The following is a 27,943-nucleotide window of genomic DNA, read 5'->3' as shown; positions in this document are numbered from 1 at the left end:
TTACCTCCTGTGTGACACAACAAAGTCAACAAAAACACAACTTTATCCCTCTGTATAATAGAAAATAGACACTTAAGTCTTGATCAAATATTTCTACGAGTTTATTAGTTCTTGACACCAATAAATTACTTTCCACGATTTCACTATTACAGGTTACACACGGATTTGGGCTTGTAATTGTCATAATCACTGCTGTACAAAGGAGGGATGTTCTGAGGGAATGATGTCGAGTTGAATCGTAAGGTTCCCAGTTCTCTGGATGGCTTTGTTAAGAGATCCCTGAACTTGGGACCAGCAATGGTACTTCTTCCTCTCAGCTCCCTCTGTACTGCAGCTGCCTCTGTAATTACCGTTGTCTCAGGCGGGGCTCCTGTAATCAAGATCCGCTTATGAGTGGTTGGGGCCAGATGTGCACCTTTTTTCTATGCAGTTAGCATTTCCCCTAAACTTGTTGGTGTTTGAGTTCCAGCAAAATGAAATGTTGCCTCAAGTTGCCTCCTGCCATCGTGAAGCTTGTCTTTGATAGGAAGCGGAGCTGAGCCTGTGCTGTCATCTCACCCTAGCAGCAGCAGCAAGCCAGGTCTTAGGAGCTCGAACGCATTCCTCCGGAGAAGACGTGGTTTGCAAGTTCCTTCGCTGACAGGTTGGTCGCTCCTTTTCTCTTGAAGGAACACTGAAAAATCTGCAGCAGGGGAGAATTATGTTGCATGTTTTCTTATGCTACAGACTGAGAAAACTTTGGCATGACTACTTACCTGTTTCTGTGTTTAATACAAATAAAGCTTTCAGCTTAATATAGTAATGCTATTAATTGCCGAGAGCAGAACAGCAGTGCCATTCCTTTTTTTAAATGGAGTTTTATAATTGTTCAGTAACATGTGGAGACACAACCGTCAGAGGGGGAAAAACAAAACCTGTCTACAAAAATACAGCTGGTGCATTTGAGGGACCACTTCTTTGTTATTAATTTAGAATGTGAAGAAAGGAAGGTCTCAATAAATTAAAACTCATTTGAGACCATGTATGTACTTGTTACACTTTTTTTGGGTCGTTAGCGCAAACCCCCTTGGGAAAGCGCACGCATAATCATTACCTTCCAGCGAACCTTCCACGGTGGGGTTGGCTTCTGCAGCACGTGACCACTTTGGTTGTTTTGGGGTTGGGTGGTTTTGTTTTGTTTTGCATTGTATTCTTACATAATGAGGCCTTTTGTTTGGTGTTTCTTAAAACTCAAAGATTCAGCTGATAAAACTTCTATGATGTGACTGCCACTGTACGAATGTAGAAACTAAGGCATAGGGGCGCCTGGGTGGCACAGCGGTTAAGCGTCTGCCTTCGGCTCGGGGCGTGATCCCGGCGTTATGGGATCGAGTCCCACATCAGGCTCCTCCGCTATGAGCCTGCTTCTTCCTCTCCCACTCCCCCTGCTTGTGTTCCCTCTCTCGCTGGCTGTCTCTATCTCTGTCAAATAAATAAATAAAAAATCTTTAAAAAAAAAAAAAAAAAGAAAGAAACTAAGGCATAAGACCTAACATTTTCACCCCAAAAAAGGTTTTATGTTTTTTCTTTCAGTGAGTTACACCAGTCATCTCGGCGAAGAGAAGTATAATTGCAAGGAGTGACACTATTGTAAGTATTCATTACATTTTTTATGTGGTTTTAATTCATACTCGACTGAACAATTAGAAAAGGCTGATTCTGGATACTCTAATCAAACAAATGAATTGGCATCTGTACACATGCACGTACTCACACTTGACATTTAAAGCCCCAGAATTTAAATAAGCATTCCTTTAATAATACCTGAAGCTTTTGCAAGAAGCGTAACGGTGGATCTCTTTACTTGTATTTCTGGAACATCAGTTGCCTGATAATACTTTTTTTAATTTGTTTTTAATGCTGAGTACAAAACTCAGAAATATTGAGGTACATTTAATAAGTGTATAAACTGAAATTAAAGCCTCTGAATAAGACTAATTAATACAAAATTAGACCACTTACAGCATTACAGACATTTGAATATTGAGATCAAAATGGAAAAAAAGTTCCCATGGTCCCTGAGTAAGAAAGCTTACTACTGAATTTTTTTTCACCTTAAAATATACAATAAAATTCTTAAGAAATAGTGCAGAGGATCATACGGGAAGGGAGGGAAAACTGAATGGGAAGAAATCAAAGAGGGAGACAAACCTTGAGAGACTGCTCTTGACTCAGGGAAACAAACTTAGGGTTGCAGAAGGGGAGGTGGGGGGTATGGGCTAACCGGGTGATAGGTATTAAGGACGGCATGTGATGTGATGAGCACTGGGTGTTATACATAACTAATGAATCACTGAACACTATTCAAAAACTAATGATGTACTCTATCATTAGTTTTTGTACTTTAAAAAAAAAGATTTTAAATTATAAATTCAGTAAGGTTAATAAATTGGGCTACTCAGAAAAAAATATATAGAATACAATTCTGTAAAAGATGCTTTCAGAAACCTATCAATTAAATTTTGTTCTTATTATACTTTAGCTCCCGATTTGATTTCAATGTACTGTCACTGGTTGGATCATTGCCAGTGACAGGGCAAGTCATATAATAGTAATAGGTATTCAATAAATGTATCACAAAGCAAGGTCATTGAAAAGAACGTTTCAGTTTGAGGTTCTGGCTGGCTCATTCGGTGGATCATGAGATTCTTGATCTCAGGGTTGTGAGTTCAAGCCCTACTTTGGGTGTGGAGATCACTTAAGATATCTTTAAAAAAATCTTAGAGTGCAGATTATCCCAGTGTATAGTATGGTTCAAATATAATTTGGAATCCCTACAGCATCTGTCAGTTTGAAGCTGTGGAACAGTACCAAAATGAGCAAGTATTATGTTCTTTTTATAAATGAGAAGTTTAAAATATGCATTTCTTAGGAATTACCACAATTAATAGCAACAATAGTACTTTGTCATGTGAATGACCTTTAGTGAATTTACTCACTAAAAGACACTGAAGAATATTAAATAGTGGACAAGATACCGGATTTAGCAGTCTCACCCCTATTGGAGTGATATTTAATCTCTTAAATATATCTTAAAATATTTACATGGAAAATCTTTCAAAACTAACGTTAAGCAGCTTTCAAAAGGCAAAACTGTACCTATGCGAGAAGGGGAAAGAAACAGTTAAAATTTTATTAGACACAGTTTCTTCTTTTCATCCTGCGAATGTAGTTTCGAAAGCAATGAAGATTTCTCTGAATATCATTTCATGCCTCAAGACAGTCCTTACTCTTCTATCAACTTCATTGCGCGCTCACGCCTTAAAAGGTGGTGAGTTTCATACAATAGTCAAGGTTTCAGAGAAGGCTTCATTTGTCCAAACCAAACCTAGTTTCTCTAAGTGAAGTGTCATTTGTAAGAATACGCAAATAATCCTCCAGCACTCCTCTCTCAATCAAAACAAAACAAAACAAACCCAAAAAACAAAACAATCCAAAAAAACCCCACAAAAAACAGCAAAGAAAGGAGTACTAATTATACTTAGAAAACAAATTTTTTTTTATTTAATGCAGTGAATGTATAGTCAACATTACCACTGAATTTAACATCTGCAAGTTGGTAGAATGAAACAAAAATTAGGCATCTGTTAATGGTTACTGTGCACCAGGTCCATCTGAAGTTGTACAATATCAGGCTTGTAGACACTTGAGTAGACACTGTCAGCACGGAACATAAATCTCACACGAGGTATAATCAAAAGGTATTTCAAACAAATTATCCCATCAGTAAACTTTCTGTGGTAACATCAGCTTCATGGAGTATTATGTCTAAGCAATAAACGGTGATGGTACGCGGATAGAAGCATGTCATTATAAACATGGTGAGCTAAACAGAGCATACGGAGGTCAAAGCCTTTCTGTAGAAAGGAAATTTAACTGACATTCTCTTTCAAGCACAGTGTATAAACAGATCAAAATAGTTCTATCATAAGAAATAGTATTTAACAACGTCGCTTTAAAATAAAAATACTTTAAAAATTAGCTTTGATGAGATTAAGTTTATTTTTAAAGGATCTTCCTTTAGAGTGAAATCTATATTTCTGGCTTTCCTATGTTTTTCCATCATAACCCCCCCTCACCCTATCCCAGTCTATTAATAAAGTAGTGCAAAACATTTTCTGTAGCATTTTCAGCCAAGCTTAATCCCCTACCCAGTCAGGGAAGTAAAACATTCTCACCAAATTATTTCTCTCTCCAGAGGTATACTCCCTTGATTTATCAGGGAGCGAGGTGCAAAAACTGCCATAAGTCTTGGGAATGCAATTTTTAAGTATAGATTCTATGGTTAAGTAGTGAAACATTTTTTTAAAGGCAAACTCCCCCTTCCCATAAGCAGGGTTGTTTTGTTTCATTGTTTCTTTTTCTTTTTTTTTTTTTTTTGTTTTGTTTTTGTTTTACAAAATAGATTTCATGCATTCATATTACCAAGAATGATTAGTTTTTCTATAAATGAATGTAATGAAACACTGGCATACCATTTAGCACACTAGCATTCTTTACATTAAAATTCACACTAACAAAATCATTCTATGCATGAAAGCATTTCAGTAATCTAATGAGAAAGCAGATACTTTTTGTGTGTGTGAGAACACTTGAGTATTAAATATTTTTAGATGCACAGAGACACCAAAAGCAACACAGATTTAGTTTGCTAGTACTTTTGACAACTGAACTGGGTTGCTAACTTGCTGACTTGGTACAAATTAAAGTGGTAGTAGGTATAAAAATTCAGATAGGCAATCATTTATAAACCTGGCAGTATTTATGTGTAATCCTGTAGAGATTTTAAGGTTTTAGATGGAATGATAGAAGGTTTGGAAGTTTTCTTTGTAGAATGTGGAAGATTATCTTGACAGAGTGAATGTACCTTCACTCATTAGCTTAAAATAAGCTGGGTCATATCTCAATAATTTGCACAGGAATGAAAGTCAGGATCTGAAGTCAGAATCTGTGTTAAATTGAAATGCATCTGTTCCATAATTCAGATTTTGGGATTCCCCCTTCCCTTTTAAAATGTATAAAACATAGAAAACTGTAATGGATTACTTTTCAGATAAAAAATAGTCACATTAAAAAAAAATTTAAAAATCAAATTGACATTTACATTTCATGTAGATTTAATCAGAGCACAGCTGAGCATTTAATGTAATATTCTGGTTCTTCCACTTGTAATTAGAGAAGTGTATATCTCCCAATGTCACCATTCTTACATTTGTTGTTACATTATTATCCACAGCCAACGAGGCTTTCACACAGCAACAGCTAGACCTTTATCCAATTGAGTCTGTACAATGGAAGTATATTTTCAAAGACATATGCCTTTGTACACTATTTACAAATTCTCTCGATCATGATAAAAAGGCAAAATAAATAAAAAGGCAAAATAAATAAAAAGCAGGAAGAAAGGAAATGCTGCTGAGGCTGAAGGCTTTTTCTTTTATCTTCCCAAACAGATGCTGGGCTCCTCAGTGCGGGAGCTGGCTAGCCAAGATTGTTTTTCTTCCTTTTACATGGGCTATGAGAAGGATCTGGTTTCAGTTCTTGGTATTGCACCTGTTTAAACAGAGTTCAGAGAAAGACTGGTCAGGTGGTCACTTTCTGGCAAGGGAAGGAAAAGCAAAGGAATGAGAGGCACTGCTTGGAGGCAGGGGTGGGAAGAGCACTCACCCTGGAGGGTCTATGAGATCTGCAGCTGGGATGCAGAAAACAATAGAATGATAGAGCAAGAATCATAAGGGAAATCCTACCAGAAATTACATGAGAGCACTGATGTGAACTTTGGTAATAGCCTGCCTCTTCGCTGTCAGTAACACATTACATTAAAAGCAAAACCATCTTTATCTTAATTTTGAAAGGCTGGATAATGGTTCTTTGCAAATTTACTGTTTAATTTAGGCTTAATCTCCCTCCAGCCTACTCTCACATGGGATACCAAATCGAAAACTCAACTGAAACAAAGCAAGAAAGAAAGGTATGGCTGCAACACAGTGTCATGATTTTGATAAAAACATTTCTCATTTATTCTGAAATTAACTGATGAATGGGCATGAGTTAACCTCAAGGAATTTTAAAGGATTGAGATGTGCCCCAGTCTTGAAAAAGCAGTTACTCTCCACCCCACCCACACACTTGTCTCCAAGATACATTTTTAAAACTCAGTTAATTATGCAAATTATGCAAAGAAGGGTTTTTCAAATGTTCACTAGCACATCTTGCTTTCATCATCTATATTCCCGTTTCCTCCCTTCAGGTAATGGTGACTTCCCTTCACAAACCAGGTGAACCTTCTGTTGGAGGAAAATTGCCCCTATGAGCCCTGGTAGGTTCTTGATGCAGCCCTCTCTCATTCTCTGTTCCTCATGCTTTTTAAAAGTTCTTGGGTAACACCCCAAGTGGACTAAATTCCTGAAAGACAAAATCAGCTGCTGGCCTTTTTAAGTGGCTCTTCTAAAACCTTTGAAATTAAAAGGATGAAAAGTGAAAACCCAATGCCATCCGACATTAAATAGCAGTAATAGTGAAACCTACATACCACTTGTACATCTGAAGGGACTCTGGAAAGGAAGTCAAGGAGCTCATTGTTATCAATTGCATATGGACTCCGAAGCTTTTTTGTAAATTTATTGATGCCTGAAAAAGTGATAGATCAAACATTATTGAAATCTCCGAAGTTAGGAATTAGAAACGTCACGTCTATTTCCACATGTTGCAATGATTTGAAGATCTAGATTAAGCGGCTCTTCAGTCTTGACTGAATGAACCCGTACACCCTGTTTTCTTCCTCCCACGCTCCCTCCGTCTCCCCTTTTCCTGTTGCTTTCTTTGTCTCCTTTCTCGATCCATCCCCAACTCAATGGCAGCTCTGGTTTTCTCTTTGTACTTCAGTGGCTTCTTCCCAGCAGGAAAGGCTTTTTATTTGGGAAACAAAAGGCACCTGGCAAGAACGTGCAATGCGTAGCTTGCCTTGCCACTCAGTGTCCTATTACTTAGAAGGCTTTAGTATTTCATCTATGATGAAACTATTCAAGGCAAAAAGTCTGATTTACTGGTTTTCCCTTTTTCAAAAGATAAACCTTACTGTTTTTTGGAGGGGGGGGAGGTGTTAATGTTATGCAAACTAAATGTTTAGAAGACAGCTGTCCTTGTTTTTTTTTTCCCCCTTCTGAAAATGACCTGAAATGAGAAAGAGTTTACCACCAGCTTTTTAAAAAAAATAAACAGCATTAAAGGTGGTGATGCAAGATGACCCCGAACTGTCCTGCCACATTCCGGGTGCTGAGTGAAGGCTCACTCGGAAGCAGGCAGGTAGGAGAGGCTGGGACATAATCTCACCAGGAACCTTACCCCCAGTGTGGCAACCCACGGTCAGGAGGGAACTCAAAAGCTCTAGCTTCTCCTTGAGCGAAGGGTTTGAACCCCACATCAGGCACCCCCAGCTTGTAACACGTGCACCTATGAGACGACTCTCCAAAATACCTACCTTTGAAAACCAATGGGGCTCCGCCCATGAGACCCACAGGACTACAGTGATCGGAGAAATGGTTCTCAAAGGGCTTGCATGCTTGGAGTCACCCCGGGGCCAACGTGGAAGCAGTTAATTGAAAGGTACCTGGACTTTGGGAGAGGCTCATTTGCTTGTCTTGGAGCATCCGGCCGAGGGGTGGGCATCTGGTTAGACGCACATTCAAGGGACGGCCAGGGTGCTCTCTGGAGCCAGAGCCTGGGGTGCCATCTTTGCACGTTCCCTCTGCCTTGCGGCAGCCGGTGCAGGCCATCTCCACACTCTCCCTTTGCCACACCCCGCAGAGGCTCAGGATCTCCCTGAGGGAAGCTTTTACACACGCATTGTGCCCCGGTTTTATGTCTGGCTTTACATCTAGGAGGTGGCTCACTAGGACAACGTAGGAAGACCTTGAACTCACCTCCTCCCATGAATACACCAAATCTCCAGCCACCTATGGAACAGTTCCCTCTGAGAAGGCCCTGAAAACCAGCTGAGCGACTTCTTCACATCAGGGAACAAGAAAAGGCCAATGGAAGTGGGTAGGAGAGGCTGAGACAAAATCTCATTATAAGTCCTACCCCAGCAAGGCAACCCACGAGCACACGTAACTCACAAACATAGAGCTTCTCTCTGAAGAGCAGCAGGTTATACCCTATATCAGGCACCCCAGCTTTTAAGTCCTATACCTGACAGATGAGCCCCCGACACATCTGGCTTTGAAAATCATGACCTAAAGAGCTGTAGTGAACTGAGAAATGGCTCAAAGGGCTCGTGTGCAGACTCACTTGCCCCAGCGTGCAGCATGGAAGCAGCCGTTGGGAAAGGACCCGGACTTGAGCAAATGAATCTCTTTCGTGTAACCTTACAGCTTCAGCTGGACGGGCAGCGGCCTGCTGGGATACCCTGCACTCTGTCTGCCTCGTAAAGCCAGTGAGCCATCTTTACCCTTCGACTGGCAGGCACCAGCTTCACGCTCTCCCTCGGCCATGCTTCAGAGCACCAGCATTTCCTGGAGGGGAGCTTTTACACACATCTGGTGCCTTGGCTTTTGTGGCTGCCAGCAAGGGGACACCCCTTGATTGCTGGGCTCAGTAGGCCAGGGTTGCTTCCATTCCTGAGTTGCATGGGACTCTAACACTCAGACCATTCTTGGCAGACTACCATCCCCAGGACACTGTACAGACAGCAGACTGAAAGCCACCCCCAGTCTTTCTGAGAAAGAAGCCTATTTGCTTACAGAGGAGCTTTGGGCTGCTGGTCAACCCTCTGGTCTGGCACACTTAAGAGAGTTTATGGAGTTCTCAGGGAACAGACTCCGCTGGATGCAGTCTTTGCACTCTCTGCCTCACTATCACTTATAAATATCTCCCAGTAAGGAACCTATATCCTTGTTTGACATCCTTGACTTTTGTAGCTGCTGCTGGGGGACACCTGTGTATCACCTGGCTGTGGTGGCCAATGTGGTGATGCTCACAGGTCCCACAGGACTGTAACCAAAGAAAAAATTTTTAAACAGCTCCGACCCTGCGGATGTAGCTAGAGGCAACATACTCAGGTGCTCAGTCTTTGTCACGGACCCTAAGCTTATCATCCTAGTCACTGCCTAAGGGGCAGGCTTCTAATTAAACACACATGTGAGGGCTGACTGTAAACTTCTCCAGAAGTCTTGGAGAGTAGGCACTGTCCCATGCTCCAGAGCAGCAGTCTCTCTCAGGGGAGGTTTGACATATATCTGGTGGCCTGGATTTTACAGCTGCCACTGAGGGAATGCCCCCTGATCTCCTACTCTGGTGGGCATGGGGCTTGTATTTCTGGGTCCTACAGGACTGTAACAATTAGAGTTTTTGGCAGGCTGCCACCCCACAGACAGCAGGCTAAAACAGCCACAGTCTATCTGCGAGAGAGACCTATCCGACTGTCCTGGAGCTTCAGGTTCGCCATAATACATCCAGAGGCTTGGTAAAGTGCTCTGAGGACATGGACGCTGCAGGATGCTGTCTTTGTGCTGTTGCTCTAACCCACTGGCCTCCCCTTGAAAGGAACTTGTATTTTGGGGGCTCCAGATGAGTGTGTAACATCAAAAACAGAACACGTGGGTGAAGAGTTAAAATGTAGAGCTTTAGAATGCATCCAACCGTACATTGTTACCAACTTAAAATGGACTGTTGTAATATGTAGCAAGGCAAAAAACCTATGCTAGATACACAAAAGATACTAAAGCAAGCACAGTCGTCATCAGATCACAAAGGAAGAGAGCAAAAGAAAAAAGGAACACGGAGGAACTACAAAACAGAAAATATTAACAAAATGCCAATAGGTAGTTTAACTATTAGTTTAACTGTAAATAAGATAAATTCTCCAGTCAAAAGGTGTCAAATGGCTGAATGGATAAAAAAAACAAGACCCGTCTATATATATGCTGCCTAGAAGAGACGCACTTCAGATGCAAAGACATGCACAGACTGAAAGTGAAGGACTGGATAATCCTACTCCATGCAAATGAAAACCAAAAGAAAGCTGGAGTAGCTATGCTTACATTGGACAAAACATACTTTAAAACAAACACTGTAATAAGAGACTAAGAAGGGTATTGCATAATGATAAAGGGGCCAACCCAGCAAGAGATCTAGCATTTTAAAATATTTATGTAGCCAACATAGGAGCACCTGGACTTATAAAGCAAATATTAACAAACATAAAGGGAAAAATAGCAATATAATACTAGAGTACTTTAATACTTCACATCACCACCTAGATCATCCAAGCAGAAAACCAATAAGGAACCATCAGCATCAAATGACAGGTTAGACCATATGGACCTAACAGACATCAACATAACATTCCATCCAAAAGCAGGCAAATACACATTCTCCCCAAGTGCACACAGAACATTCCCCAGGACAGCTTATATGTTAAGCCACAAAACCGGTCTTAATAAAGAAGACTGAGATCATATTCATCTTTTTCAACCACAACGGTAGGAATCTAGAAATCAATTACAAAAAGAAAACTGGAAAATCCACTAGTATGGGGAGGTTAAATAACATGCTACTAAACCAGTGCATCAATGAAGAAATAAAAGAATACCTTGAGAAAAATGAAAACAGAATGTATGGGGTACAACCAAAGCAGTTCTATGAAGGAAGTTCATAGCAATAAATGCCTACCTCAATAAAAAAGAAATATTCAATCTACTTTATACCTCAAAGAACTAGAAAAGGAAAACAAAACCCCAAAGTTGTAGAAGGAAGGGAATAATAAAGTTCAGGGCTGATTCTTCGAAAAGATGGGTAAAATGACAAACCATTAGCTAGACTTGCCAAGAAAAAAAGAAGATTCAAATAAAATCAGAACCGAAAGAGGATATGTTAAACCTGAAACCACAGAAGTATAAAGAATCATAAGAGACTAGTATGAACAATTAAACACCAACAAATGGAAACCTAGAAGAAACGGGCAAGTTACTAGATACATATAGTCTTTAAGACTGAGTCATGAAGAAATAGAAAATTTCTATTCAGCCTGGATTACTAGGAAGGCAGCTGAATCAGTAATCAAAAACCTCCCCAAAAACAGGACCAGACAGCTTCACTGGTGAATTCTACCAAACACTCAAAGAATAGCAATCTTTCTTACTCTTCCAAAAACTAGAAGAGAAGGGAACACTTCCAAACTCATTTTATGAGGCCAGCATTACTGTGTTTCCAAAACTAGACAAAGACACCACACAGAAAAAGGAAAATACAGGCCAATATCTCTGATGAACAGAGATGAAAAAATCCTCAACGAAATATTAGTAAACTGCATTGAACAATTATAAGTCTCGTTCACCACAATTGGGATTTATTCCAGAGATGCAAGGATGGTACAACATCTGCAAATCAATCAGTATGATACACCATGTGAAGAAAAGGATAAAAAATCAGATGATCATCTCAATAGATGCAGAAAACCATTTGACACGAACATCCATTGATGATAAAAACTCTCCACAAAGTGGATATAGAGGGAACATACCTCAATATATTAAAGGCCATATATGACAACCCATAGCTCACATCATACTCAGTGGTGAAAAGCTGAAAGCTTTTTCCCTAAGTTCAGGAACAAGACAAGAATGTCCACTCTCACCATTTTTATTCAACAGAGTACTGGAAGTCCTAGCTGGAGCAATCAAACAAGAAAAAGAAATAAAAACACCCAAATTGGAAAGAAAAACTCAGTATGTGCAAATGACATCATGTTATATATAAAGTCCACCCCCCCCCCAAAAAAAAGGAACTAATAAGTGAATTCAGTGAAACTGCAGGATTTGGGGGAAGAGCTAATGGAGAGGATAGGAAAGGATATGACCTGTGGTTGACCTGGTTGCTGAATTCTAGCAATTAGAGGCTCCTCACCCTTTGGTTTTTGAAATGTAATGTTTGTTATATATAAAGTCCACCCCCCCCCCAAAAAAAAGGAACTAATAAGTGAATTCAGTGAAACTGCAGGATTTGGGGGAAGAGCTAATGGAGAGGATAGGAGAGGATATGACCTGTGGTTGACCTGGTTGCTGAATTCTAGCAATTAGAGGCTCCTCACCCTTTGGTTTTTGAAATGTACATTTTGCCCACTATACCCACAGTGGGAACTGCTCCAAGGACGTAGCCTTGAAAGAAGAAGGTGTTATTAAGACCATCTGAACAGTGTATGGGACTGAGCCCAGTCAATTCCTCTTTGTAAACTTGTAAGATTCAGGTGGGCAGGGGTGGGGATTTACTTGCCTGTAGCCACCCAAGACAAGCCTCATAAGTGAGTTCCCTTGTATATTAAATCTGCCACCTACCAGTCTGAAATGGTCTGCCTCTTTTGTCAGTTTATGCACTTTGGGGGCCAATTTGCAAACCAAGGATACAAAATCAGTAAAAATCTATTTTGTTTCAAAAACTAATTATGAACTATCAGAAAGATAAATTAACAATCCGATTCACAATCACATCGAAAAGAATAACATTCCTATGAATAAATTTAAAGAAGGACGTGAAAAACCTGTATACTGAAAACTATAAGACATTAATGAAAGCAATTGAAGATAACACACATAAATGGAAAGATAGTCCATGTTCATGGATTGGAAGAATAATGTTAAGATATTCAGACTACCCAAAAGTAATCTACAGATTCAATGCAATCCTTATCAAAAGTTCACTGGCATTTTTCACAGAAGCAGAGCAAACAAACCTAAACCACAAAAGACCCCAAATAGCCAAAGCGGTCTTGAGAACCACAAAGCTAGAGGCATCACGCTCCCTGATATCATGGTATGATAATGGCATCAAAACAGACACATGGGTTAATGGAACAGAATGGAAAGTGAGGAAGTAAACCCACATGTGTATAATCAATATAATGATGACAAAGTAAGAATATACAATGGAGGAAGGACAGTCTCATAAATGGTGTTGGAAAACTGGACAACCACATGCAAAAGAATGACGGTGAACTATCGAATATCATATACAAAAATTAACTCAAAATGGATTAGAGATTTGAATGTAAGACCAGAAGCCATAAAACTCCAAGAACAAAATAAACGCAGTAAGCTCCTTGACATCGGTCTTGGCAATGTTTCAAATTTGTCTCCAAAAAAGCAAAAACAACAAAAGTAAAAATAAGACTACATCATACTAAAAAGCTCCTGCACAGCAAAGGAAACCATCAATAAAATGAAAAAGCAACCTACTGACTGGGAGAAGATGTTTGCAAATCTTATCTCTGCTATGGGACTAATATCCAAAATATATAAAGAACTAATACAACTCAATAGCAAAGACAAAAACACAATCCACTTAAAAAAATGGGCAGAGGCTCTCAATAGACATTTTCCCACATAAGACCCACAGATGGCCAACTAGAATGTGAAAAGATGCGCAACATCACTGTCGGGAACTGCAAATCAAGAACACCTCGAGCTATCACCTCACACCTGTTAGAATGGCGATTACCAAAAAGACAAGGAATAACAAGTGTTGGCAGGCATGTGGAGAAATGGAAACCCTCATGCACTGTTGGTGGAAATGTAAGCTGGTGCGCTGTGGAAAACAGAATGGGTAGTCCTGAAAAAAAAAGAAAAGAAAAATGGAACTGCCCTATGTTCCTGCAATTCCACTTCTGGATATTTATCTAAAGAAAACAAAAAACACAAACTCAAAAAGATAAATACACCCTCCCGGCCCATGCTCGTTGCAGCACTGTTTATAATAGCCAAGACACAGAAACAACCTCAGTGTCCACCGACAGATGAGTGAATAAAGAAAATAGGGTGTATGTATACACAGCGGACTATTAACCATAAAAATCAAGGAAATCTTGCCATTTGCAGCAGCACAGGTGGGCCTCGAGAGCACTACGCTAAGTAAAATGAGTCTAAGACAAACACCCTAAGACCCTACCTGTGTGTGGAATTAAAAAAAATACGTTAAGCCAAGCTCGTAGATCCAGAATGGCAGTTACCAGAGGCCAGAGGTGGGAGGATGGGTGAAATGGGTGAAGGGCTACACATTTTCAGGTACAAGATAAGTGTTGGGGATATAATGTACAAGATGACGATAGTTACTACTACTGCATTGCATATCTGAAGGTTGCTAAGAGAGTAGATTTTAAAAGTTCTCACCGGGGTGGCGGGGGTTTCCATTTCTACATCTCCGGCATTGAGATTTTCAGGAAGCCACTTTCCTTTTAAATTACACAAAATTTAAATTTCGTGCTTGCAAAAGATGCTGTGATTGACCTACTTGGATCACTTTTGGAATAGAACAGCCGAGAACCGTTACGGATGAGCCGTATCTACCCCTACGAAGTTATTCGGCAGTTAATGCTCTATGCTACCTGAGAGCAAACGTGCTTGAGGGGTACATACAGGTGAAATTGGGGCTGGTATGGAAACAAAAACTCTAATGAGACAGAAATGTTGAAACAATGTATAAAACCAGAGGTACCTCTTCTGCATATTCTGGGATGTAAGGTAGGATTTCAATGTGCTAAGTCTGCTCTTTGAAATTTATGTTGTACTTAATAAGTGGCCAAGCATTCACATGTACAAAATAAATGAGCAGCTTTATATGAAGTCAACAAACTGGGTCAAAAGTTAGAGCCTCTTGGCTCTTCTTCAGGAAGTTCGGCAGAATAAACTTCTTTTGCATTCTTGGTTTTGGTCCGTCTCCCCATGTGAGACCCATGTCTTAAATTTCCAGTTAATACTTCAGCAATCACCTAGCACTCCAGAAATACTGTTCTTGTTTTATTTCATTTGATGAAACAAGAGGCCCAAACACATTCTCTAAGAATGACGTTTAAGACAGAGCCAGTGAGGCCACCCCAGGTTACAGAGCCAGATGTCTGCCCTGGGTTCCAATTTCTGCGAGCGCTGGGAAACAAAACCAGAGGTTCATCACCTATCACAGCCGAGATGGCAGACCCGACCCTAGGAAGGTTAGAGATAATAAACTGCCACACCTCATGCCCTACCCTAATTCCTTCAAGAAAACAGCATCTGTTTTATATATCAAAGGAAGGAATGAAAGATGAGGGCTTGAACAGAGGGAAGAAAGGCCTCTCTCCCTGTGTAGTGCAAGTACTATCTTATTTGAAACTGTTTAAATTACAACAAGGGAAAAAATCATCGTCATCTCCCCCACCTCCCCTCCCTACCCAAGCTGTAAAGGTAAGCAGAGTGACGATAAAGGGTAAGAGGGCTTACTCAGGATATGACAAGACAGACCAAAAAGAATAGGGCGATAGGAATCTTAAAACTGGAGGGTGTGGGGACTTCAGACCCCTCTGTCACATTTCTTTAAAAGTCTTAAAAAGAAAATAACAAAACATTCCTTTTGATCTTTTTGCTTTTAGTGTAAACATGTGTTTTCTGGAATCTGTACCCATTTTGGTTCTTTGCATTTTGTGTATGTTAGCAATCTTGGGTGTGTGCAGGCCGGCGGCAAGTAGAGAAACCTCCTTCTCCCCGGTCTTGTTTATATATATATCATTAATGTAGTTTTATATGTGAGTCCATCATAGAGACTGACCGTTTTTTTCAGAGCACGATTTCTCTCAGATAAGGAGTAGAAACCCTAAAACAATGAAGAATCTGAAACTATCATCTAAGTGGAGCCTAGGGCCGGAGGAACTGTTGGCATGCAGCATAAAAAGAGGACTGGGAAACATCACCTTTAAAGTGGGTTTTTGCAGAAGCACTTTTGTTTCGTACACATAAAGCAGGTTTCTTGTTCCTAAGCAGCCTGTCAGTGCCAAGGACCCTTTGCCTGCATCCTAAAGGTGACCTCTTAAACAGGCGGCCATATGCAGTCCGTGTTTAGGGACGCTTCCACAAGATAAAGTACCACAGCGCAAAAGCATATTGCCCTAAACGCGCCACCTGGATCGAAATGCCTCCGTTTACGTATAAGTGGTGGAAATAAATCTGCATGCTATCTAGACAAAGCCACGCTTTGATATATGAAGAACCTGCACAGCTGCACGGTTACAGTATGATGGAGCCTACGGTGCCAGAGAAGAAAAATGCATTTTGTAGGTAGACCTAAATCTTCCTACTGCTGTGATTTTTAACTGGCCTGTCTCTGTTCATCATGGAGTAGCTTCGTGATCATAAATACAGTATAACTCATCCCTTAAAAATCGTTCGTTCCTAGTATATCTAAGACAGTTTCAAAAAAAAAAAAACAAAGGCTTTACTTACCCCAGACGAGGACAATGTATCGCAGCGGGATGAAGTACAGGATGACCGTGCCCACACACAAGGCCGCAATGGCCAGCCAGCTTAAGAACGGGACAGTCCAGTTGAAAGTACTGAGTAAGAAATTAACACATCAGCAATCTGAGCACTTCACACTGTTTTCAAACAAAGGTTAAAATAAATGGGATTCTGACTCAGACTCTGGACTAGGGATCGAGTAAGACTGCACTTCTCTCTGGAACAGAAGGCAATTGTAGTGAGCCTACCAGAGGACACAGGTGAGTCACAATGTGCCGAGTTTCATGAAAGCAGGGCCCACGCAAACAAGTCTTGCCACCAACCCTTCCAGATGGTCCCGAGTGACTTCAGGGTCTGAAGTTGCACTAGTTGAGGGACTCCTTATGTGGTTAAAAAAAAAAAAAATTTAAAGGTGTTTTTCTGCTTCTAAAACAAGTAGCCAATCTTGTTTTCTCCCAATTTTCATAGAGGAGAATGCCCCTGGGCCTACCATTCTTTTCTTCTGTCAACTCACAGTGGATTCCAGACACTGGAAATGAAATGTCAGCAACTGTCTGTAGACTTAACTCTTACACTGTTGTGTAAATCCTCCCTAGTTTAGAATTCCTTTGAGGAATACTATTCCCTTTTCACTTCGGTTATGTTTCAAATGGATGTAGAAGTCAGGAAGCGGGAACAGAGTAGTCAGCCTTGTAAAAATTCACCTGCCATCATTGCCCTTCCCGGAAATACAGAGATGATTAAGAAATAAAGTCAGTATTGACTACTGTTCTCCCTGTGTTATTTTTGGCAAAGGAGAGCACATGGTAGATGTGTTGGAAAGACGGCGAAAATGGAGTGTAAGCTGGCAAAGTGGGTTATAACTGATGGGTCTGCCGTGTTCTCATATGGCTGATGATGGATAATGGAGGGGGTCGGGGAAGGCTGCAAGACTGCGTGTTGACGTGAGATAACATCAGAACAAAGAACAAAAACAGGATCAATGAACAGCAGTGGGGAAAATTACAAAAAAGTACTGAGAAGATGGGAAGGACTATAGTGAGACAAAAGGAAAAGTCAAAATGAGAGAAAAGGTTAAAAAAAAGGATGTAGAAAATGAGGGAAATGGAACATGGAACGATTATAATCATTTAGGGTTTTTTTTGTAGAAATTCTGTAGTGAATCTCATAGTTTTTAAGAGAAAGAGGCAAAGTAATAAAACAGAACCATTGCATGGTGTCTCGGGTGTTGGGTACGTAAGTATGTCACCGTTTCCAGGCACCCAGTTGCCTCTAAGGTCCTCATACTGTTGAGTGACACTTCAGCGCAGTTTAATGAAAAGAGGGAAGAAAGTATCCGATCTGCATCCACAGCCTAGATTCTGCCATATGACTTTAGAGGAATCAACCTTTCTATGCCTCAACTTCCCCACTTAAAAATGAGGACAACTTTTCTTATATCGAGGTGGACCGGTAGTGAGGGTAACATGTGAATCAAAGTGATATTTTCAGAGCTAGTCCACTCTCGGAGTCTGTCACAGTGACGAGGGCCCCAAAGACACCTCAAGAAAATATGAAATTATATGTGATATGGATAAATGTGAATATTTTTAATTTTCTCTCCTCTTCTGGTCAGGGATGTTATGTGCACCTGGGGTGGAGTTTGTCCAGTGTTTTTGATCCAGTAAAGGACGATTAAGAGATTTTCTTCTGCAGTTTGCTTCCGCATAACACCAAGGAGTGAATCCTCAGCTTTGCGGCCACGTAGCTTGCCTTTTGTGTCTGCTTAAGGTCCAGTGCTTACTAAAATTGTTTTTCCTAGTAAAAGAGCCAACATTAGATCAGTCTTGCTGTCTTGTTTTCAGTAACTCGGGGGCTAGCTTTTCTCTTTGTCTTTTTCCTCCCCCGTGGCCAGAGTGAGCGCCCTGTTTAACTGCCACCTGGGAAAGGATCGTGCCTTCCTTCCTTCACTGACACTTGCAGAGAGAACAGAAGGCTGAGGGTCTGCTTGCTTTCCTGGGGCTCAGCTCAGAGCCATCCATCAACACTCCTCAATGTGGAAGGGCACCGGCTCCTCAGTCAGAAAACCCTTTTTTTTGGGCAGCCTTCCTGAAGGGCTGTGTTCTTCTTTCTCCTCTTGGAAGGATACATGGCAAGGAATCCTTACCAGTGCAGCTATTGTCAGAAAAAAAGACTGCCCTTTTCTATTTCCACAGTGCATCATGAAAACTAAATCTAGACTATGATCTTCCCCCAAAAAAGATGCAATTCAAGAAAGTTCTGGAATGATTATTTAGTAACAAGATGTGGTAATTATAGAGGCTTTTCATTTTGTACTTAATGATTGCTTCTGAATCTGCTTTCTGGATAGATGCATTTTATCTCATGCAACCCCAGGGGACTTCTTCTATTTTAATATTCAAAAAAATTATTTGGAAAAGATGGCTCCCTAAGACTCACTGGAACCTATGCATGTTTCTATACCTCACCCTATACCTATGCCTCTGTCTATGCCTGTGGGAAGTTCTCCAAAACTCAGTTTTTCCCCAGGCTGGTCCACAGCCAGCATCTGGCCATATCCTTCAACTGGCTATGATGTTTTCTAGCCAAGTACCTGAGGTCCCCTACCACCCAGGGTTACAAAGAAGCTTCTCCCTCTCAGGCATACATTTGCCTGACCTCAGAGCTGGCCCAGCATCTTATGGCATAAATGAGATACTTCCATCAGGTATCAACACACAGTGTACCTCAGAGAAAGGACAACACTCAAAAGGGAAATGACCTATTTAAGACTTCACACTTGGCTCTTGTGGATAGGGTGTACAGAACAAAGGAACACTTGGAAATAACATGGAAGAAGGAAAAAGATGCAGGAATCAGTCTTCAGAAGTCTGAGACTGAAGGCTGCTGTACATTTGGAGTGAGAGGGTGGCTGTTCTAATATGATATAAAAAAATGGAAACTCAGCATCTATGCATATGTGGAAATGTATTAAAAAATTATACAAAGTAAAATGCATTATTCCTTGAAACATGAAAAGCATTAGGTGAGTGTCTCACACCTTTAAATAATTTACTCCTTTCAAATGTCTATGCCCAAATATTCAAATCTGTAGAACACTTTTGGTGAATAATAATATAAAAAATAAACAATGAATTGATACATGAACTAGGAATATGTAGGCTTATCTGGATATACAGCACCTCTTCTTGAATAGACTACTTAGCAATCGTTATGTAGCAAATTTCCACATACTTTAATAAAAGTATGGGGCTTCGGTATATTTTTAACTGATCATCAATACTTGTAAATCCACTTAATGGAATTTACAGTCGTTTTTAAAAGCTCATTAGTAAATAAAATTATTTCAAGTAAAATACAAGTAATGTAAAATTAAGACTATAATTATATTTTTATATTAGGAATATTCTTGTATTCTTAATTTTACATTAGCTTTCAGTGAAACTATATTTTAAATTAGGAAAGGGGATTCCTTTTTTTAAATTATTAAAAGTGCATTAGTTTAGTTCATCTGTAACTATGATCTCAGCTACTTAGATACATAAATTTGAAAATATTTTTGCAGGGTGCTGCATAAAATCTGATTTTTAAAAAAATTTTAGAGTTCCTCAATGACAGTGTAAGTCAACCAATAATAAAATGAAGCTGTGTCTTGATTACCTGAAATTCTCATCTAGCTTGGTTTATTTTTTTCCTATCACGATTTCATATTCCATTTAAGAACAAAGTCTTTCACTTGAAAATGTGCTAAAATTTAGGACGGTGTTATTTCTTCAAAGCTACAAGTAGGACTTCTTTCCAACCAATATGTTCTAAATCTCAGGAAGGAAATTGACAGAACTTTCATAAAACCAAAGACTGGCAGAAACAAAGTAAATAATGAAGAAACTGAGCAATAGATCACCCAGAAGGAGTCTCCCCTGCCAAAAAGAATGTGGCATTTCACCCTCTGAAAAACAAATGGCCACTCTGTCCCACAGAAGGCCAGGGCTCACATGTCAGCATCACTCACTCACTTCTTTATCCTTTCGCCAAAGGAAGCCACTTCATCTAGGATGTTCTGGACACTGATACAAACCTCCTGGATGGCATAGATTTTATTTATAAATCCTTTTTTTTCACTGTCCTAAAATACAATTAAGACAAAAGAGAGATTCTGTGTGAGTAAAGGTATTCTTCAGTGCTTGAATTCTTTGAATTGTCCCTCTCACATTTTTAAACTTAAGTAAACTTCGTGTGTGTGTGTGTGTGTATACACACAAATGGATGCTTGGAACCCATGGAAATTTCTGGATATAAAGGGAGATGGAGGAGGGACACCCAGCATCGTGGACCTGTGCCAATATAAAGGTGGTTACAAAGCACCAGCTCAGACTCTGTTGCTCTTGCCCTGTTGAACAGAGACATTTTAGCCAGAGTTGGGGGTGGGGAAGCATGTGAAGGTGTAGGAGAGAGGGCAGGTCTCGGAATGACCAAATCTGGAAGACCTGTGAGCAATGAACACTGGAAGGAAAAAAAAAAGACAAGGTCAACTGAAATCCGTTAAGTAGACACTTCCTAAATAGTAGTTTCGGAAGATCAGATACAAGGTAAGCCTGGCCCACCTCTCAAGTGTAACAGTCACAGACTTGATACAACAGCATACGCTATTTTAGGGTTCTAAGGAAACATTTTTCTCCCTTGGTGCTTAGTTCTTCCATTTAAAACTTGTCCTGGATTTAAGCAAAGCTGGTGTGCTCTGGGGAATGGGTGGGTGGGATTGGCTATAAAGCACCCAGAGAACGGTGTGAGCCTGGGGGAAATGTGCACATTTTGTAATTTTAGACCCAGAGGAAGAAATAGTGGTGGCCTTTCACGATTGAAATTTCTGCTTAGTAGCCTGGCATCACAGGCACTTGCCTAGGCTGTTTGGTGGAGACCATCCAACCCTGATTCCATGACTCCATTCCTCCATGCCAGCTTGAATATCTATGGGAATGTAGATCCAATTTCATTACTTTAACTTCTTTTGAACACTTGCACACTGTGCCAGAACACTTGAGACCTCATGTGGCAGTCAGTGCTGCTGAAAGCAGCCAGAAAGCCAGAATAATAATGTCGTCATGTTGCACATTTACATACTGACTTTCACTTCAGAAAAGTCTAAAGCACTTTGCCCTGTGAGCACGGCTGGGCGTGGCATCCTGCCGCCTTAGAGACTGAGGGCAAGTGAGTGACGGTACGTGCCGCCTCCAAGAACAACAGGGTACGGTGGGACTGAAGACACGGAGGCCAGTTTTCAATTCGATCTTTAGGTAGAAGTTACTTAGATCCTTCATTTTAAATATAATTCCCATGGGAGACAATTGTCTACATTATTCATCTTGCTTATACCAAGTTGGATTGTCAGACAATGACATACATGAGATGCAGAAGGCTCAAAGTATACAGAACAATTACGTACTCTCAGGGTCCCCACTGTCTCCAAAAGTCACCCTTCGCTTGTCATTACAGACGTGAACGCATCAATTTCTTGTCTTTTGCCCTCCCCAGCAATAAAACAAAGGGCATTAATTTCACCTATGCAATTGTACACTTTAGGAAAAAAAAAAAAATGGATATCCAGTGGCTCCTTCTGTTCTTTCCTAATTACCAAGCTGGCCTGTTCTAATCATCTCCATGGCCTTCAGTGTTTTCTCTCTCAAGCACCTGCTTAATTCATTTACGTCTATGAAGTAAAGTGCTCTTAACAAATATTCTTCTGCATACAGAATAAATCAAGCTGGAATCGAAGAAAGCTGACTACACAATCAAAATTCATTGAGAATAATGTCTTACCAGTTCGAAATGATCATGTGAAAAAATATTTTTCACAATAACAATAAAATCTATAATCGCTTAGGCATAACCTTAATAAGAAATGTACAGAATTTACATTAAGAAAATAGAGACACAGCGTTTCTGTACTGGAACGCTGATTATTAAAAGAATGTTTTCTTTTCTTCTGTTGAATGTATAGGTTTAACGCATTTTCAAGCAAATCCTAATGTGTTTGGAGTGCAGTGAAAGGGGGAGAATTTGATAAATTTGTTTAGAAAAATAAATAGAGTGCTATAGCCAAGAAATTTTTGCAAAACAGAAATAATGAGAAAGCATTTATTGTACCAGATATTTAAGTAATTAAAATATGAAAGATGAACACTGAAAGATTGTTTTATGATAAAGCACCATCATAAATCCACCATACGGAGGAATGTTGTATGTTACTGGGTACTGGTGTTTATTTGCAGAAACTTATGTTAAATCCCTCCTTAATAGACCCAAATCTACTTGAGGTAGCCCAATTCTACCTCAGATGTACCTTAAATAAACAGCCCCAAATACATTCTAGATTAATTAAAAAGCAAAAAGCTAAGGGTGAATTATAAAAACAGAAGAAAATATAGGTAAGTTATTTAGAGACCTTGGAATAGGAAATAACTTTTTAAACGCACAAGAAGTAAAGGAAGTCACAAAGGAAAAAAAAATTGATAGGAGTTAAATAAAATAAAAAACTTATAATGTCAAAAGTTCTCATAAATTTTAAAGGGTAATGGGAAAAATTTGCAACAAATACAACAAATCAAGCAATGGGATTTCCAACATATTCAATAAACATCTGGAAAAACTGTCCCTGCAGGTTTGTTTATAGTAACAACAACAACAAATCACTGACATGGTGGGTGGAATTAATTATGGTACATACAACTGATATACTATTATGAAGTTACCAAATATTATTATTTTTTATAAATTTTTTTTAAGATTTTATGTATTCATTTGACAGAGAGACAGCGAGAGAGGGAACGCTGGCAGGGGGAGGGGGAGAGGAAGAAGCAGGCTCCCAGCGGAGGAGCCGGATGTGGGGCTCGATCCCAGAACGCCAGGATCACGCCCTGAGCCGAAGGCAGACGCTTAATGACTGAGCCACCCAGGCGCCCCACCAAATATTATTTAAACAGAATAATGATAACAAAACTGCTTATGATCTAATAGAAACTGGGTGGGGGGAGGTAAACATGAGATAGAGTATAATCCTAACTTTTTTTTTTGAAATGGGTAGGCTAGAAAAAAAAAATGAAGAAAATATGTCAAAATATTAGTAATGGAAGTTTATTTTCTTCATAACCTCCTATAATAGTAATAATTCTTTGCAATTAACATGTTTCACTTCGGTAACCAGGTTATATCCCTGATTTTCTCCAATATCATTATTGAAGGAACATGAGTAGAAGAAATAAAGGAATTGGGGGCACCTGGGTGGCACAGCGGTTGAGCGCCTGCCTTCAGCTCAGGGCGTGATCCCAGCGTTATGGGATCGAGCCCCACATCGGGCTCCTGCTATGAGCCTGCTTCTTCCTCTCCCACTCCCCCTGCTTGTGTTCCCTCTCTCGCTGGCTGTCTCTATCTCTGTCTAATAAATAAATAAAATCTTTAAAAAAAAAAAGAAGAAGAAAGGAATTGGCACGCGTTGATCGTATTAGGTGGTTTATTTCTTTCCTGATTTTTGTATTTTTTGTATTTTTATACCTATTTAAAATTATTTTTAGAAAGCAGCATAATATAAACAGATACTCATCAAGCATCATAACATGCTTTTCACATGGCTCATTTGGTCTTTACAACCATCCTACAACGTAGTTGTTTTTCTGCACTCTACGGAAGAAACGAAGGATCCAAGAAAAGTGACAGCTTGGATTAGGACTATGACAGGCCAACTCTAGGTCAATTCTCTCCATAATATACCATGTTACCTTACCATCCTACCCAGGAAGCTTTCCGTTCCTACCCAGAATCCCTGTGTGATAAACAAGAACAAAAGACTTGAAAACATTTAGAAACTCACATTGTAGGAGCCACCATCAGCAAGATAATAAAATCCGGAAAATTCGTTCAACAGTAGGAAGTGAGAGATGTGTTAGAAACCACCAGATGCAATGTCAATAATGCAGTGTGCAAATATTAAATACAGGATCTTTGTTAGTAAGATGTGTCGCTGAAGGCATCTACAAAAACTACTTTTAGTAGATACTTTAAAATCTATGTGATGTATGATTACTGGCTAGAGAGTTTTACAAATCTGCTCACTCTTAATTTCCTATTTCTTTTGTATTCCCACTCCACTACCCTGTCAGCCCCTCTCCCCCAAACACCAAAAACCAAAATAAGATGGTCTGTAATGCCGACAAAGTTTTGAAAAGCAAATGCTCTGGGATAAAATTTTTATTTTAAAATCTCTTTCATCAAATCCTATATTCCTCCACTGCGGTCCCCAACCAATGAAGTAATTACTCTTTATATACAGTATATGACCCAAAACTGCAATGGGTAATGGAATTGCTCTGTGTTGCGTTCCAATATTTCACACTTTTTCACTAATGTTCAATACTTTATTAGTAGAGAATAAATTGGTACATTTCTTTTATTGTCGTTTTTGCTTTCCTTTATAAACCAGCTTGGATGAAAGAAATATCATAGGGTAGTTAATCATCCAAAGGCTTGGTAGTGACACTGGTTGTTTTTTTTTTTTTTTAATGCATTAAGGTTTCTTTTGAAGATGTAAAAAAAAAAATTACCCATAAAAAAGAGCTATAACTATAAATCTGAGAACATGTGAGATTTATATCGTACAACTTTTTCTAATGGCTCTATATAATTTTTAAAAATCTTATTATATTTTAAATAGTCCACAAAACATCAATAACTGCAAACTTGAAATACAGTGATTCTTTCATATTCACCTATTTTACGATCACATATCACAACAATGAAAGTTAACTAGATTTTTCCAAAGAATGATCTACCTCCTAGCTTTGAAATATTTAGGAAAATCTAAGGATCTAAAGGATCAGGAAGAGTACCTTCCATATTTAGAGAATCCTGTCCACTGACTTTCAAACCCAAATGACAAGCGCCCGATTCATTGGTTCTGTTCTGAATGGGAACAAGAACCCGGAGTGATAGGCCTCAGGGGACATGTATTGTGTGGCTGGGTTCCTCGTGCATCCAGCTGCATCCACCCCAGTCACAATGCTATTCTGGGGCCCTGCCAAAGGAGTCACTGTCAGCCCTGTTGACATGACAGATAATGGGTCTCTTGGACGCCTGTACTGTATTGAACACAACAAATATGTAGAATATGTTGGCTCAAAAATATTTGTCCTAGAATTAATATGATGTCAATTACTTTCTACTAGTGGGAGAGAATGTCTTAAGAATGCAAGGGAGGAAAAAAAAAAAAAAAGAATGCGAGGAAGCAGCTGTTGACTCTTAGGACTCTTCGGCTAGGAGAAGCGTAAAGTGGAACTGACCCAGGAAACCAGGGCATATGTTCACTTTACCTATTATTTCCTGGAGGAAGCATTCAGATTTTCCACCCCAAAGAGCTAATCTTGATTATAATTTTGCTTTTCCTTTAAAGCCTTGATATGTAACCTCTTCTGACAAAGCGTAAGCGGTAAGATTGATATTTGCTATGAGACGTAATTGTTATAGTTTACTATTGACTATAGCTCTTCTGTGAGTAAATACAGTCTCACACAGCACAGAGTGTACAACTGTGTTTGGAATATGTCTGTGTTTCATGTGATTTATTTTTTATGCTAAAGATGGTTTTGGTGCACAACTTGCTTGGTTCATTCAGTAAAATGTCCTGCAAAACAGACTCCTCTCAGAGCTATACTTCTAACACATGCAAAGTATATTAGATATGAGCTAGAGATTGAATAAAGGCACACAAAGTGGTGAAATATTTTCTCTGTGCCAATATTCCTTTCTTTTACAGATCGGGAAAACTACGTTTCAGCCCCAAATCCAGAATACTGAAATTCTCACAGCAGCTTGGCAAGTCACAGAGACCCTTGACTACTGAATCGTGTCTCCCCGTCTTACTCAGTTCTTATGATATCCAATCTTACCCAGGTTATTTAATGCCTTGGTTCTTCTCCTCATATTAACCTTAAGATTGAGACATTAAAGGATTCTGAGATAATATTTAAGGTTAAGAGGACAGATGTAGACCATTTAAGACAGAATATTTTTCTCTTAAAAAGTAAAACAGTTCTCTAAAACATTTACATTTCAGAGTTATAAAGAGGACCAAATTAAATAAGACACATAGAGCTCTTAGTACAATGCCTGGTACAAATAAACTGTCTATAATTATTATTAGTAGTAATAATAAAATTATGGACACAGGTTCTTATTAAAAGAATTCAAATTATTTTTATCTACTTTTGTTTATATGAAAAACAAAACTTTGAACTACTAGGCAGAATTCCCCCAAAATGTGCAGCCTTTTTATGCATGTTTAGTTTTGCCCCAGACGACTTAGTGTTAACTTGTCAAATTTCATTTTTGAAAATGATGGTAGATTCTGTATAATGTTACACTGAGAAGATCTTTTCTCCCCCTCCTCCTTCTGCTGACTCGGCACATGTTTTTCTGCAGAATGAGCATTTACCTGGTCTTAATTTTTTTGCTTCCTCTTTTGCAAGGTAGCCCTGTGCTTTTCAGTATTCGTTTTCTACAGTGCAATTTTTAATCGCATTTAGTTGTGCCTTGCCATGTTCTTAGTTTAATGTCATCCATTTTGCATGTATCTTTAAAAGTGACTGTAAAGTAACAGAAATTTGGAGAGAAATGGCCTCTGGGCGAGGCAATGTAAACAACAGGCATTTTAAAAATGGCAACTGGCACTCCTAAGAATTATGAGGAAAGCCAGGAAGGAAAGGAAAAGAAAAGGAGGAAAGAAAGAGAGGGAAGAGCAGCGGGTGGGGGGGCGGGGAAGAAAAGCAAGAAAGAGAAGAAACAGAAGGAGACTGAGGGCAAGAGAAAGAAGAGGAGGGGGGCGCCTGGGTGGCTCAGTCATTTAAACGTCTGCCTTTGGCTCAGGGCATGATCCCAGGGTCCTGGGATCGAGCCCCACACCGGGGTCCCTGCTCCGCTGGGAGCCTGCTTCTTCCTCTCCCACTCCCCCTGCTTGTGTTCCCTCTCTCGCTAGCTGGCTCTCTGTCAAATAAATAAATAAAATATTAAAAAAAAAGAGAGAGAGAGAGAGAAAGAAGAGGAGAGACTCAGAGATACGCCAAGGCCCTGAAGGAGGCTGGAGTGAGGGGACCAAGAACTCAGGGATGAACATGAAGAAAGGAAGGGAAATACCTTCGATCACCAACAAAAATGACATAAAACCACAGCACAAACACAACCTGTCAACTGTGTTAACTCCCCATTAAACAGAAATCGTTATTTGTTGAAGTCCGTATGTCCAGGTTTCAATGCCACTCACTGTAACCGTAAATACAGCTCACAGAACGCACCCAGGGATGTGCGCGCACCTGCTGCCAGGAGGGAGACGTCCCTGGAGCCCAACTGTTTGCTACTCCAGCCCCTCAACAGCGGGCCTTAAGGGACTTGCAATCTCCCTCTTCCTAATGATTTAAGAAAATTCCTTCTAACTGTCCTGCTAGTGCTTGAAAGCTCTTAAAAGATTAGGACTATATATCAGTCTCAAAACCTTGGACTTAAGTCCTTGCCAGTAGGCAGGAAGTGCACTTCCAGAGAGTGGCTTCATAGATGACCCCAGCTCAGGCTCTGGTCCCATGGGAAGTTCCGCTTTCAGACGAGCTCCC

General features: G+C 39.8%; 1 protein-coding gene and 1 long non-coding RNA gene across 11 annotated transcripts in view; one reads left to right on the top strand and one right to left on the bottom strand.

Moving 5' to 3' along the window:
- Positions 1-20: 20 nt before the first annotated feature.
- The window catches only part of MCTP1 (multiple C2 and transmembrane domain containing 1), a 506,242-nt gene continuing 478,319 nt past the window's right edge, over positions 21-27,943 (bottom strand). For 9 of the 10 annotated variants that reach the window (XM_040622080.1, XM_040622081.1, XM_040622088.1 and 6 more), the window contains 4 exons: positions 20,312-20,421; positions 16,281-16,390; positions 6,572-6,669; positions 3,521-5,592 (listed from right to left, as the gene is read on the bottom strand). In XM_040622080.1, the coding sequence (XP_040478014.1) occupies positions 5,521-5,592; positions 6,572-6,669; positions 16,281-16,390; positions 20,312-20,421 (390 nt within the window). In that variant the 3' untranslated portion in view covers positions 3,521-5,520. Of the gene's footprint in view, positions 683-3,520; positions 5,593-6,571; positions 6,670-16,280; positions 16,391-20,311; positions 20,422-27,943 lie in introns of those variants that run through there. The other variant, XM_040622086.1, reaches the window with a different exon arrangement.
- LOC103672189 lies at positions 570-26,393 on the top strand. Its single transcript, XR_571107.2, has 4 exons — positions 570-643; positions 1,573-1,629; positions 6,290-6,358; positions 26,098-26,393. It is a non-coding gene; the product is annotated as an uncharacterized LOC103672189 (long non-coding RNA).

This window comes from Ursus maritimus, unplaced genomic scaffold (genome assembly GCF_017311325.1).
Source record: "Ursus maritimus isolate PB19 unplaced genomic scaffold, ASM1731132v1 scaffold_5, whole genome shotgun sequence".
Classification (NCBI taxonomy): domain Eukaryota; kingdom Metazoa; phylum Chordata; class Mammalia; order Carnivora; family Ursidae; genus Ursus; species Ursus maritimus.
The sequence above is the reverse complement of the archived record's forward strand: the minus strand, read 5'-3'. Positions and strand labels throughout refer to the sequence as shown.